Below are 14560 nucleotides of genomic sequence, written 5' to 3' on the forward strand. Positions count from 1 at the left end.
AGCTTTCCCCGAAGCTCCCCAAGTGACCTTAATGCAGTCAGAGCTAAGAGCAGCAGACCCAGGGTTTACCTGAGTGAAGCAAGACTTAGCCTCGAAGCAGGGCCCTTTGGCTGACTAGATTTTCTGCTTTCTATTTCTTGTCCTGTCTGAACCATCCTGTCACCTGCTGGTGGCAAGGCACCGACCCCCTTCCCTTACCTCTCCACTGTCTAACCTAGTTCCTTGTAGCATAGACATGTTAACCGTCTGGCTGTTGTGTAACTGAATGCACCCTGCCCTAGTTTGCTTTCTGTCACTGTGATAAGACACTGACCAAAAACAACCTGGAGGAGAAAAGTGTTTATTTCTTCCAACACTGTCCATTCCATCGTCAGGGGAAGCAAGGACCCTGGTAGACGGCTGCTGGCTGCCTTGATCCCTGACTTAATCAACTACCTTCCTCTTACTATTCAGGACCACCTGCCCAGGGGTAGCACTGCTCACAGTAGGCTGGGCCCTCCCACACCAATCATCAATCAAGGAGCAACCCCAGATGTGCTGGCAGGTCAGTCTGATGGAGGCAGTTGGGTCAGTCTGATGGAGGCAGCTCCTCAACTGACATTCTCTCCCAGGATGCCTCAAGCTTGTACTGAGTTGATCAGCTAATGCCCTCCCCAGAGAGACATTCATCCCTCCCTATAAAGCTGTCCCAGCTCTGCGGGGTGCTGTTGCAGCTGCATCTGACAATCTGGCCTTGGAAGTAGAGTGTGAGCGGTTAGCTTTAGGGGTGGAGGAGGTGGGTTTAGGACCTTCATCTGCACGACCATGGGAGGCCGTCAGCCATCCCAGAGAGGGGCTCTCTGACAAGGCAGACGTTTGGGGGTCACTCGTACCCCAGTAAGTAGCATGAGTAAGCTTATTGGTCTGCCAGGCTAGACTTTTGTGTAGCTTCCCGGACGTGAAAGTTCATGTCAGTTCCAATAGTTAAGTTGTATTTCCAACGGCTGGCCTCAAGAGGGCACTGATGAGCAGACAACTCACTAAAGAGAGTAGCAACTTGGCGTGTTCCAAGACAAGGTGAAATCTTGCTATGAATGTGGTCTGGTACCAATGAAATCACTGTCCGACCCTAACGGAGAAATAAATGTCTTAAGATTAGTTTAGTGGCCAAAAAATAAAAATAAAACCAACCCCTAACCTTCTTTCAGTGTGTGTTGCATTGGACTCACACTGGGTTCTGAATAAGTGTGAACTCAGAAAAAAAAAATTGTTTTAGAAAGGTTAGCTCAAGATGGCCCTGAACTTCTGATCCTCCTTCGTCCACCTCTATCCTGGGATTTCAGGCGTTATCCCTCCATGCCCAGCTGATGTGATGCCAAGGTCAAACCCCAGGCCCCTGACATGCTAGGGACCTACTGTTCCCACTGAGCCTCATCCCCAGACCTCCAAACAAAGTGATTTATGCCAAGAGACAGTTGAGCACTTTACACACCTTTAACCCACAGAGGGTGGAGTTCTCACAAAGTGTTTTAATAAATATATTAAGGCTTCGGGTAAGTTCCGCTTAGAGACATTGTTTTCCAGGACTGAAGTTTACAACCAGTTACCATCTCATGTCGACTGACACAAACACCAGCTCGTCCCAGGGTTTCTCCCCACCCCAACCCCATTCAGTGTATAGTCACGTTCCTTGCTCTCTACCTTTACCTGATGTCAATTTTGGTGGCTGCAGAAAAGCAGTTGAGCAGTGTGGCAGAATATTTCCTCCCCCTAGAAAGCTCTCAGGAGAGCCCTGGAAAATCAGCGATGCCGCTGTCAAATGAATGAGCAAAGGGCCTAACAGCCAAGGAACGGCAAGAAGAGAGGCCGACTGCCCTGAGGAGACGCCGACTGCCCTGCGGGTTCCAGGCAGGCAAATGCTGCTCTTCGTAGTCCACATGTCAGAGTGGCGTTCCTCAACCAAAGAGGGCGAGACACATCTGCCACCCACAAAGCCTGCTGAGAGCAGCCTCACCCAAATGCCCGTGGCGGCTTTCCACACGGGACCCTTCTGTCAGAGCTTCCAGCAGGTGCTACTAACGACATTGAGGGTGTTCTAGCACGCCTCTAGGTCACCCGTAAGACCCTGCAGCCAACTAAGCAGTCCATCCCCCGTGTCAGTGAACTCCATACCCACAAGTTAAACAAGCGGCTCACATCCCCGTTTGCCCTGGGACTGTCCACCATGAAGAGGCTGAAGAGCTTCCTTGCGAGAAGAGAAACAGAAGCTGCCAGTCTGTGTTGATAGACCCCCTCCAGAGGCGCTAGATGGACTCCAGGATCCAGTCGCTGCTGGAGAGGTGGGTGAGGGGTAGCGACGGGTCCCCGGGTGAGCCTCGGCCCTGCCCGTCTCGGAGAGAGCCCTGCTCCTGGAAGTCCTCGTCATCATCGAAGAAGCCATTCTCCAGTGCATAGTTGCAGTCCAGGCTGGAGGCTGCCTGGCACGCGCCCTTGTACTCCTGAATGGACTCGTAGAGGCCGTACAGTTGGCAGAGCAAGGTCATGTCCAGCTGCCGGAGACCAACCTCGAGGGAAGGGAGGGGAGGCAGAAACCAAGTCAGTGCTGGAGTTTCATCTCAGTTGAACACCCAGAGTTCCACCCGGGCTTGCACACTCCTTCCCTCGGAAAGGCTTAAGGCGGTACCAGCAGGATGCTCAGGTAGCACATACCTCCACCGTGTCATTCAATACCTCAGACATGAGTGGGTGAGTCCACACCTGCAGGGCAGCAAGCCCAGCCTGAATTTGTTCTGGTGCTCCGAAGACACACCCAGTGACGCACAGCAGTGCACGTCCTGAGCGCCTCAGCTGCATACTTTGTGGAACTCAAGTCCCAGAGACATCGGTGGTCCCCAGGCCCAGACTCAGAGAAGACCCCCTGGTAACCCTGGCAAGACCCCACATCCTGTCATTCCTAGGTGGCAGACTACCCCTGACCAGAGACAGGATCTCACAGTCAGTGTGGCGAGCTACCCCACTGTAGCAACCCCATCTGCCTGCCTTAGGGATATCCAGGCACGGCAGAATCAGACACTCTCTTCGACAAAGGGCTAGTGTGATTGCTCCCCAAGACAATGAACCATGAAGAAACTGATGATGGAACCTCACAACACCTTCTGGATAGGTCACAAAAACAAGTGTCAGGGACAAGGAGCGTGTGTGTATGTGTGTGCATGTGTGCATGCGTGTGTATGTGTGTGTGCGTGTATATGTGTGTGTGAGTGTGCATGTGTGCATGCGTGTGTATGTGTGTGTGCGTGTATATGTGTGTGTGAGTGTGTATGTGTGTGTGCGTGTATATGTGTGTGTGAGTGTGTATGTGAGTGTGTGCATGCGTGTGCGTGCGTGTGTATGTGTGTGTGCGTGTATATGTGTGTGTATGTGAGTGTGTGCATGCATGTGTGTGCGTGTATGTGTGTGTGTGAGTGTGTGTATGTGAGTGTGTGCATGCGTGTGTGTGTGCGTGTGTGTGAGTGTGTGTGTATGTGAGTGTGTGCATGCGTGTGTGTGCGTGTGTATGTGTGTGTGAGTGTATGTGTGTGTGTGCGTGTGTATGTGTGTGTGAGTGTGTGTGTGTGTGTGCGTGTGTATGTGTGTGTATGTGAGACAGATCTAGAAAAGCATGGGTCCCATCAATCCCAAGGGAAGGGACAATGCACGGACTCAGAGGGGAACCCGCACCCCTGAACTCTTAACAGGCCAAGAGTCACACTGAGAGCTTGAGAAAGTGCTGCCTCCTTCCTGCACAGCAGCTGGGGAGTCTAGTCAGACAAGATGAAAGCTACCACCAAAGCCAGCCAGGGGAAAGAGAGACCTCAGTAAGGCCAGACCTAGGGTGCTAACCTCAGGCTTTAGGAGGGCAGCCTACCAATGTTATCTATGGGATTTCAATCAGAGACAAACTTACTACACAGTCCCAACCTCCCAGTGTCCATCCTGCAGAGCCCTTTACACTAGGTGTGACTACCCCACGTACAGACAGACCTAATGTCACACTTTCCCAAACATGCCTTAGAGACCTGAAGGCAGCCTTAGACACCCTAAGAAAGGCAAGCAGTCAATGCAGACAGGGCACAGCATGGCCGACATCCCTGTACCTGGGAAGCTGAGGCAGGAGGACTATGAGTTTGAGATCAGCCAAAACCACAAAGCAATAGCATCAGAAGGCAAAACAGCATGTAGGCTGTTTCATCAAGATGTTCTGGTCAAATCCTCCCCCCTGCATGCCTCCTGTGCTCCCAGATTCTATTGCAGATGTGAACACAACTTCCACAGCCTGAGATTCTTTTTAAAGATTTATTTTATATATGAGTACACGGCTGTCTTCAGACACACCAGAAGAGGGTATCGGATCCCATTACAGACGGTTGTGAGCCACCATGTGGTTGCTGGGAATTGAACTCAGAACCTCTGGAAGAGCAGTCAGTGCTCTTAACCACTGAGCCATCTCTCCAGCCCAGCCTGAGAGTCTAAGTAATTCCTATGCACCTGCCTGCTCCCAGACTCAACTTCGATAAAACCACACCTTCCGAGACTCATACCTGTGTCTGCTTAAATTGTCTAAGAAGATGCTCATATGACATGTGTCTCCTGTCCTGTCACTCTGTCACCATCGGGTGAAAGACCTTAATACTCTGCTTCTCGTGTCAAGAACGGACCACAGAAAGACCAAAGGAGCTGTGAGCAGATGCCAATGTTCAGCTTCTAGGGTCTCATGGGGTCGGCCCATGGTGAGACAAAAGCCGCAGCTCCATGGTTCTTAAACTGCTGGTGACATGCATGACCCTGTGTCACCCACGACTCACAGTGCCAGGTGTTTCAGAGTGAAGTCTCCCTGGATACCCAGGGACATGCCCAGCACAAGGATGACTCACAGAGCTGCCCTGTCATCACATGTGACACTGGCCCTCTTAGAGACACAGCATGGTCCCAATACACCTGTTACATGGCCAAACACGTGTCCACTACATGGGCAGATTTCACCTAAGTACAGCAGCACATGATCACACGGGCCTCAGCGCCTGGGAGCAACCGCTCCAGGCACTGGACTAACTCCCTCCCACTCGACAGAATTTCCCTGAACTACCAGAAGTGAGCGTGGGCATCACTGACAGGTAGCCTTCAGCATGGCTGCTTCCAGATGACTGACTGAACACACAGGTCCGTCCTTGTCCTGGTGTAGGGTCATGTCAAGAGTGGGAACCCTAGGGCTGGAGAAATGGCTCAGCGGTTAAGAGCACTGACCGCTCTTCCCGAAGTCCTGAGTTCAAATCCCAGCAACCACATAGTGGCTCACAACCATCTCTAATGGGATCTGATACCCTCTTCTGGTGAGGACAGCCACAGTGTACTTATGTATAATAGATAAATCTTTAAAAAAAAAAAAAAAAGGAAAAAGGAGTGGGAACCCTAGGCACAACACTCAGGTAGTCCAGAGGCCATGGCTGGACAGGCAGTGCTGTGTGCTTGCAGCACATCTACATGGCTCCTGCCGAGCCATCAGAACCCATCTGCCTGAGGGGAACACAGTAGGGCAGCCAGCCCAGGCTCCTCTAGAAGACTGTCTGCTAAGGGGTCTGGTGTGTGCCCTAGGACTGAATTTCAGGACACAATGAACTCCCCCATGAGCAAGAACAGCTTATCCTTCTAGGAAAAAATGTTAAGGAACATCCCCATTCCTGAGTCACCCATCACCTGCCATCTCTTGGCCCACCCACGTGTCCCCGAGGGACACCTCCGATCTTCCTGGCTACAGCAGGATTCAGAACTGACAGCTTCCTTCTGGGGGCCTTGTGAAAACTTGAGTCTTCTTTCCACAAGTCAATCCTCTCAGCCCTGAGGTTTCCCACCCTTTATTGTGACTTACAGGACAATGCCAAGGGCTAGCTCAGTCCCTGGGTGCTGCTTGTCCTTCCTGTCTCCACTCAGGCTGCCTGCTTCCTCTGCCATTCTCTCTCTTCCTTGAGCTCTTCCTTCTCACCATCCGGCTGCAAGGAGGACCCTGTGACCCTGCATGCCCTTTCCTCCAGAGTCTGCTTCCTTTCTCTAGGGTTAACAATAAGCTCAGGTTGCAGGAATTGTCTCAGACAGATGGTGGCTCCCTGCTGGATCAAGAGTCACTAAAGTCCCGGAGACTCACTGAGGTTGTGGTAGGGGATGGTTTCATCACTAGGTGACAGGGCTTACAGAACTAGAAGCGTTTCTTTCTTTAGATAGGCTCACATGTAGCCCAGGCTGGCCAAAACTCACTATACAGCAGAGGGCCTTGAACTCCCAATCCTCCTGTTTCTGCCTCCCAAGTGCTGCAAGGACAGGTGCTGACTTCCATCCTCTGCAGAGCTAACCCTTTAAAAGGAACCTCTTTTAAAGAGGGAGATGCTTGCCCTGCAAGCAGGATGGCCTCAGTACATTCCCAAATCACACATGTATAAAAGCAACTCCTAGCCAGGCACGACAGCAGCACTCAGGTGGCTGAGGCAGGTGGATTAACTATAAGTTCAAGGCCAGCCTGGTTTACATAGTGAATTCCAATACAGCCAGAGCTACATTGTGAGATAGACAGACAGACAGACAGTCAGGTGGAGCTGGAGAGATGGATCTACAGTTCGTATCACTTGCTGCTCTTGCAGAAAACCAGAGCTTGGTTCCCAGCACCACAGTGGTGAGTTGCTGGTCACAACTGCCTACAGCTCCAGCTTTAATCACACCCCAAGCCCAGGCCTCAAACCTGAGGAGAGAGTAAAGCAGAGGTGAGATGGGCCTAGAAGGAGAGCCTCGTACCAAGCCATGAGAGCTCAGTCACTTCCGAGGCTGGGGTGATCCCACGTCTACAGAGCATTCGGAGATCTGACAAAAGACCACCAGATTTCCCCGAATTTTGTAAACCTCCACTGTGGAGTTTTTTAAGGAAGTGCAGTTACAGGGCCAAAGGGCAGATGCAGATTCAATTTCATGTATACTGTGAAACTGTCCTCTAAAACCGAGGGCAAGGCCTCTGCCAGTCGGGCGGGAGAGGCCCCACCGCACTCCTCCTGTGAAGTCTGTTAGTCTGTTAGGTCCAGCACAATCATTTTCTACCTGCGGTTACAAAGGGTGTTGAGCTCAGTTGTTTGTTTTCGATGGTGTTTGTTTACTTTTATCATTAGTAGCATTTTCATGTGTTTGTTGGAGGCCAGGCCTCACCGCATGTCTCAGGCTAGCTTCAAACCCACAGCGATTCTTGTGCCTCCACTTCCAGGGTGATGGGATTATAGGTTGTGATGCCAGGCGAGGCTTAATGGCGTCACAGCATGGATATCCTATTTCTAGTTTTTCTTACTTTTGTTTTTATTGTTTTGGGGTTTGTTTGTTTTGTTTTTTGTTTTTTTTTTTTTGTTGTTGTTGTTTTGGTTTGGTTTGGTTTTTTTTGAGACAGGGTTTCTCTGTGTAGCCCTGGTTGTCCTGGAGCTCACCCTGTAGGCCAGGCTGGCCTCGAACTCAGAGAGCTGGGTGCCTCTGCCTCCCTACTGCTGGGATTAAAGGGGTATGCCACCACACCCAGCCATTTCTGATGGTAAGTACAACTGAGGGTCCTAAGGAACATTCGTGTGTGTGTGTGTGTGTGTGTGTGTGTGTGTGTGTGTGTGTGTGTTTTCTACCAGTCAACTTGAGAAACCGCACACCATGTACACCTAGATCAATGCCCTACCTGCCTAGGAACTAAACTCCTTCCACACCTTCTCTTCAAGGGTAGTTCTTGAGTCTCCTTCCATCTACCTGCTTCTGACTGGGACAGGCCTGGTTCCCACAGATGACCTTGTCTATGGAGCGCCAGTCACAGGGCAGAGTTCTGCTGCTCTGACCAAGGACACCACTCTCCATCCCTCAGAATACACAGGCCTGCAGGACCAGGCAGCTTGCGTGCCACACCTGGAGCCAACGTAAGAAGTAAAGAGAGCAAATCATGGCTAGGGTTGGGCTGGCAGGATGGGTCAGTGGGTAAGCTTCTTGCCTGATGACCTGAGTTAGTCCCTGCAACCCACATTACAGGGGTAGAGAAATGACTCCTGCAGGGTCCTTTCCTCTAAAATGAACAAGCCTTAGGGAGCTTCTGTTGCCCGGGAAGGCCGGCCTCGGCCTTTGTCTCAAGTACTGAGGAAAACTGTCTCAGAGTTACATGACTGCAGGACAGGGACCGGCACGGAAAGGGATGAGCAACGAGTGGAAACAAGTGGGCAGGAGACAGCACCGTGTGAAGGCTCTGTTCTCACCAGCCAGGCATGTATCTGACTTCCTGCTCTGTCTGCAGGGTGGTTTCTGCCACAGGACCTTGGAAGTCTGGAATCCACAGGGAGCTTCCGCTGTTCTCCAAGAGCTACACCTCGAAGCTCCCACCTGCTGCTCCTTGGGAGTGACCCGAAGTGAGCTGCTCCCCCTTCCCACCCACACTCAGCGTTAGAGAGCCACAGTAATGCAGGGACCAAGGCCCCAGCACACGGGTGGGTGTGGGAAGCACCAGACCCCAGTGACTGCCTAGGCTGCTGTTCCTCGGACGCCTCCTTCAGCAAATGAAAAAAAATGCTCGGTGTGCTGAAAGCTGGGGCTCTCTGATGTTTGCACACAACAACACAAGGTTTGCACACAACACAAGCGCTTTAACCAAATGGGGTTGAGGAAACCTGTGCAAACTGCTTAGGCACTTGGGAGTCCAATCAGTAAACAGAGCCTCGGGAGCTCCACAGGCAGGTAAATGGGTCAAAGATTAGTCTGGGACAAAGTCTCACATTGCTGTAAAGACATCCATCTCCACCAGCATCTCCTGACTTCCTGTTTGCCCTCAGCCCCTTGCAGCAGTTTACAAATGCTCATCCTGTGAGCGTACAGAGTATGACTCCTCCGTTCTGAGTGTGTGTGTGTGTGTGTGTGTGTCTGTGTATCTGTGTGTGTCTGTGTGTGTGTGTGTCTGTGTGTGTGTGTCTGTGTGTGTCTGTGTGTGTGTGGTGTGTGTGTGTGTCTGTGTGTGTGTGTGTCTGTGTGTGTGTGGTGTGTGTGTGTGTGTCTGTGTGTGTGTGTCTGTGTGTGTGTGTGTGTCTGTGTGTGTGCAGTGTGTATGTATATGTCTGTGTCTCTGTGTGTGTCTTTGTGTGTGGTGTGAGTCTGTGTGTGTATGCAGCATGTATATGTGTGTGTAGTGTGTGTGTGTGTGTATGTGGTGTGTGTGTGTCTGTGTGGTGTGTGTGTGTGTCTGTGTGTGTGGTGTGTGTGTGTGTGTGTGTGTGTGTGTGTGTGTGTGTAGGTGTGTGACATGCCTATGTGCTTGCCAGAGGTCAGAAGTAAGCATCAGTGTCTCTTCAGTTGCTTCTCTAGCGTACTCTCCGAGACAGCCTCCCATTGAACCTGGAACTGACTGGCCAGTGAGCTTCAGAGATATTTTTGTCTCTATCCCCTGGAGCCAGAATTACAGGTTCACACTGCTATGCCTGGCTTTTCTGCGAGTTCTGGGGATACAAACTCAGGTCCTCGTGCTTGCATAGCGAGCACATCGCCCCAGCCCTATATCTAAGTCTGGGTTATCACCGAGGTGCATGCCTGTAATCCCAGCACTTGGGAGGCAGAGGCTGCAAGTTCTCAGTCAGGCTGGCCCACAGTGATACTTTGTCTCAAAAAGAAAGACAAACTATCAAATATGGTGGTACCACTAGAGCCCCAAGAGGATCACAAGTCAAAGTCAGCCTGAACAACATAAGCCAAAGTGAACCTGGCCTACTTGATGAGATCCTATCTCAAAAATAAGAATATAAGTAAATAAAGAGTTAAAAGAGTTCTAGGAGCCAGGCTGTGGTGCATTGGCCTTTGATCCCAGCAGAGGAAGGCAGGTCTCTGTGAGTTCGAAGTCAGCCTGGTCTATAGATTGAGTTCCAGTATAGCCAGGGCTACACAGAGCAACCCTGTCTCAAAAAAATAAAAATAAACAAAATAAACAAACAAACAAATAAGAGAGTTGTAGGCCAGGGCTACATGGTAAGACATATCAAAAACAAAACAACCAAAAACCACGTTCAATAAATGAAATTTTCTAAGTGGTTACCTTTACAGTCAGTGAGCACCACCTAGACCTTTGAATCTTTCTAAATGGACTCTTTCCTTGAGGCTACAAGGACTCAGAGTGACAAATCTCACAGGCCTGGGGTTACTAGAACAGGAAGTAACATGAACAAGCCGCGGCTCTGAGCTGAGTGCGGTGTTAACCAACCATGGACTGAGCCTCTTTCAACACGGGGTCGTCCATTCTGCTCAGCGGAGCAGCTCTCCTAACTCACCTTTACTGTCACTCCTTAGAAGTGACACCTGCACCCTCAGCTCTAACCAGCACTAACCAGCCCTAACCAGCTCTAACCAGCTCTAACCAGTTCTTTTTTTTTAAAAAGATTTATTCATTTATTATATATAAGTACACTGTAGCTGTCTTCAGACACACCAGAAGAGGGCATCAGACCCCATTCCAGATGGTTGTGAGCCACCATGTGGTTGCTGGGAATTGAACTCAGGACCTCTGGAAGAGCAGTAGGGTGCTCTTAACCGCTCAGCCATCTCTCCAGCCCCTCTAACCAGTTCTAACCAGCCCTAACCAGCTCTAACCACCTCTAACCAGCACTAACCAGCTCTAACCAGCACTAACCAGCCCCAACCAGCCCTAACCAGATCTAACCAGTTCTAACTAGCTCTAACTAGCGCTCTTCTAGTCTCCAACTCTGCATCTGAAATGCCCAGCATCCTCTCCTAATGGAACGCTGTGAGCCCCCAACGGCTACTCTCCCAACACCCACAACACTGCAGGAAACTTTCTCTCCACCCATTTTCAAGGTTCAAAATGGCACAGAACTGCCACACCATCCACACTCTGTAGTCACTAACGACCTAACGATAAATGGTGACAGGAACATGACTGCAGTCTGTACCCTCCAAAATTGAGCTGCAGTATATACTGTGACGACCCAGGTGTGTGTGTGTGTGTGTGTGTGTGTGTGTGTGTGTGTGTGTGTGCGTGCGTGTGTATCATAGGGTACAATAATCAGACAGGGCTTTGGAACCAAAACGACCAAAAAATATTGTAACCTCAATAGAGTTAAACTATGAGCAGCTGATATTTGAAAATATATTTAGGATCTGGAGAGATGGCTCAGAGGTTAACAACTCAAATTTGGTTCACAACATCCAGGTCAGATGGCTGACAGTCACCTCAAATTCTTCTCCTTCCAATCCTTCTGGCCTCTGAGGGCACTTGCACACATGTGCACATACTCCCACACATACACACACTCATGCATGCAATTAAAAATAGTAAAAATAAATCTAAATGATTTTAAAAAGAATAAGCTGGGAGTAGCGGCAATGTCTTTAATCCCAGTAGGCAGAGGCAGGAGGATCTCTGTGAGTTCCAGGCCAGCCTGGGGTTACACAGTGAGACCCTGTCTCAAAAAACAAACAAACAAAAAAAAAAAAAAAAAAAAGGAAAAGAAAAAGAAAATTAAGATGAAGTACCTCCCCCATGAGGCTACATGCGATAGCTAGTTTTAATTATCAACTGGACACAGCCTAGGACCCCTGAGAAGAGAGTCTGAAACAGTGTATAGGTTAGGCTGGCCTGATGGAGTATCTGTGGAGAATTGTCTCCAATGTCAATGGATGTAGGAATTAACACACAAAGACCCAGCCCACTGTGGGTGGTACCATCCCTTAGGCTGAGGATCCCAGAACTGCAGAGGAGGGGCGGAGCTGAATAACAAACACACCGGGCTTTCCTTCTCCCTGCTTGGAACAGTAGATCTGAGGAGTTGCTTTCAAGTTTTTTTTTTTGTTTTTGTTTTTGTTTTTTTCCGGAGCTGGGGACCAAACCCAGGGCCTTGCACTTCCTAGGCAAGCGCTCTACCACTGAGCTAAATCCCCAACCCCACTTTCAAGTTCTTATGGCCTGGACTTCCCTACAGTGATAGACTGAAACCTGGAATTATGACGTAAATAATTCTTTCTCCCCTGAGTTGCTTTTTGAGGATACGTTATCCCAGCGACAGAGATACAACTAAAACACAAGAATTTAGACAATGTTTACAAAGCACTTGGGTTTTTGTTTGTTTTTTGAGATGGGGGTCTGGTCACAGGTGCATACTACCACATCACCATATGCATATAGAACATTTGCATATGATCAGAATATTTGCATATGATCAGAATATTTGCATACCTCACACTGTTAGCAGTGGTCATCTCTCTCTGTGCCAGCCTGTGATATGGAGTGCCCAGAATTGAACCTGAACACAGGCCCCTGAATGATTAATAGTGACTGTCGACAGGGTCCTGAACCACCAAGGAGATAGTGTCTGGGGCATTTCTGAGGGGATTTCTAGATTGGATTAGTTGATGTGGGAAGGCCCATCCCACCCATGGGCAGTATCTTGCCCTGGCCTGGGATCCCAGACTGAAGAAAAAGGAGAAAATCAAAATAACACCCAGCATTCATCTCTCTGCATCCTGACTGCAGATAGAACATCACCAGCTGCCTCCTATGCCCGTCACCAAGATGGACTGTAGCTGGCACTGTGAGCCAAGAAGCCTTTGTCAAAGCAGTGAGAAAGGTAATTAAAACAGGCCTGGTGCAAGCTAGGCAGACCTCTGCCACTGAGTGAAGGGCCAGTCTTAGGACTGTGATTTTTTTTTTTCCTTTTTCTTTTTTTCGGAGCTGGGGACCGAACCCAGGGCCTTGCGCTTGCTAGGCAAGCGCTCTACCACTGAGCTAAATCCCCAACCCCCTGAACGACCATTCTTAAGCGAGATGCGAGCTGAGAGATGCGAGCTGGGCTGCGAGCTGTCTCGAAAACCTCACCATTCCCCCAGGTCAACAAGACAGACTTGAGATCCCCGGGGATGGTTCTCTGAGAGCTCCTATCAGGGCCTGTAACCAAGCCTTACCTTTAACATTGTTTTCAGGCAGAGTGACCGCAGCTCATTTCCTATAGCTGAGCTTCCGAGCTACCGCCCAAGGCATAATTATAAGGTTCTGTACTTTAGTCATAGCAGGAGGGACCTGGGAAATACCTTCGGGAATGTAGCTGGGCTCCCAAGCCTCCCTAGTATGTTTATAGCACAAAGCTTCACAACCAGCTGCCTTGGGTCTTATGCAAGGAAAAAACAAAAACAAAAACAAAAACAAAAACAAAAACAAAAAAACCTCAAACACCAAGGGGGTGGGGGACAGTCTCCTTATTTCACCCAGCGATTCAAGCTATGTACAAGTTAGGGCTGTAAACACGCTAAGTATGGATTTATCTAGTCAAATGCAATTCATCAGATGCATTAGGCTCCGGGTAGAAGATCTAGGGGAAAGAATTTGGATGGGTGGGTTGGGTTGGTCGTTCCCCACCTGGCCTGCCACAGGAAGCAAACTGGGACAGGGCTCCCTGAAGCCCAAATCCTTGCCCTGGCATCACCCTGAATCGTGCATCCTGGTTCAGGAACACCTACTGCACTTCGCAGGACGGAGAAAAACTAAATCCATTGTTTGTGGCCAGGCGTACTGACTTCACCCGGCCTGAGCACCGCTTCCGTGCCGGTAATCGGATTCCTGGCGGGCGGGCGGGGAGGGGCCCGGCCACCCATCTGTTGTCCACACCGACCTGCAGGCGCACAGGAAGCCTGTTCTCCTGGGACCCGGCAGGCGAACCCTGCCGCGCCCTGGTCTGGCCCAGGAGAACCCCAGCATCCGAAGCTCCCCTGAGTGGAGGATGTCCAGCCATGGGAAGCCCGAGAGTGGAGCCCGGGCTTCCAGGGACCAGAGGAAAGTGTCCCCCGACGGGACCCACGGCTCCTGGTCCTTACCATCTCCTTGCGCAACAGCGCCAGCGCGGCGTCCAGGTTGGGGGGCTTGGTCCGCATCCCCGCCGCTCGCGCCCCGCCGCCGCCCGCGCCCCCTCGGTTCAGCTCGTCCTGGATGCGCGACTTCTGTGCGTACAGCCGCTCCAGGTGCCGCCAGCCGCCCGCCGCGCCGCCCGCTGCCGAGTGCAGCAGCCCACTCAGGCTTTTGGGTAGCGGTGGCAGCCCGTCCACGCGCAGCCCCCGAGCCATGCCCGCCGACCCGGCCCCGCTCATCTCGCCAGGGCGCGGACTCCGCGCGCGCAGCTCTGCTTAGGTCCCTTGGAGCCCGGCGGGTCCCCACCCACTTCCCGCCCGCCCCAGTCCCGCCCGCTGCCCGGCCCCTTGGTCTCCGCCCTTCAGGACCCGCCCCCCTCCTTGGCTCAGTGTTGCTGTAGTGAGGCGACGCCCTGCAAGGGCCCCCTGGCCTCCAGCTCTACTTCCACTCATCTGCGCTCCGGACTAGCCCTCGGGGTCACCTTAAGTCTTAGCTCTGTGAACCCTACGTGAAGTCAGTCCCCTCCCTTCTTCGCCACACCACCAGCGGGTCTCTACCTCACTGTCTCCCACCTCCAGTCTTGTGCACCCCACCTTCTCTCCTCTTCCCTCTCTGCACTCCACCTCCAGGCCGAGCCCCATCCTACCAGTCCCACTCCCA

General features: G+C 51.2%; 1 protein-coding gene across 1 annotated transcript; it reads right to left on the bottom strand.

The window, feature by feature from the left end:
- Positions 1-1488: 1488 nt before the first annotated feature.
- Fam89a (family with sequence similarity 89, member A) lies at positions 1489-14200 on the bottom strand. The gene is given in 2 exon segments (NM_001011711.2): positions 1489-2543; positions 13870-14200. Coding segments are annotated over 2 exon segments (531 nt in total). The 5' UTR covers positions 14140-14200; the 3' UTR covers positions 1489-2282.
- Positions 14201-14560: the final 360 nt, after the last annotated feature.

The sequence above is a fragment of the Rattus norvegicus genome, chromosome 19 (assembly GCF_021556685.1).
Source record: "Rattus norvegicus strain SHRSP/BbbUtx chromosome 19, alternate assembly SHRSP_T2T, whole genome shotgun sequence".
NCBI classification, from domain to species: domain Eukaryota; kingdom Metazoa; phylum Chordata; class Mammalia; order Rodentia; family Muridae; genus Rattus; species Rattus norvegicus.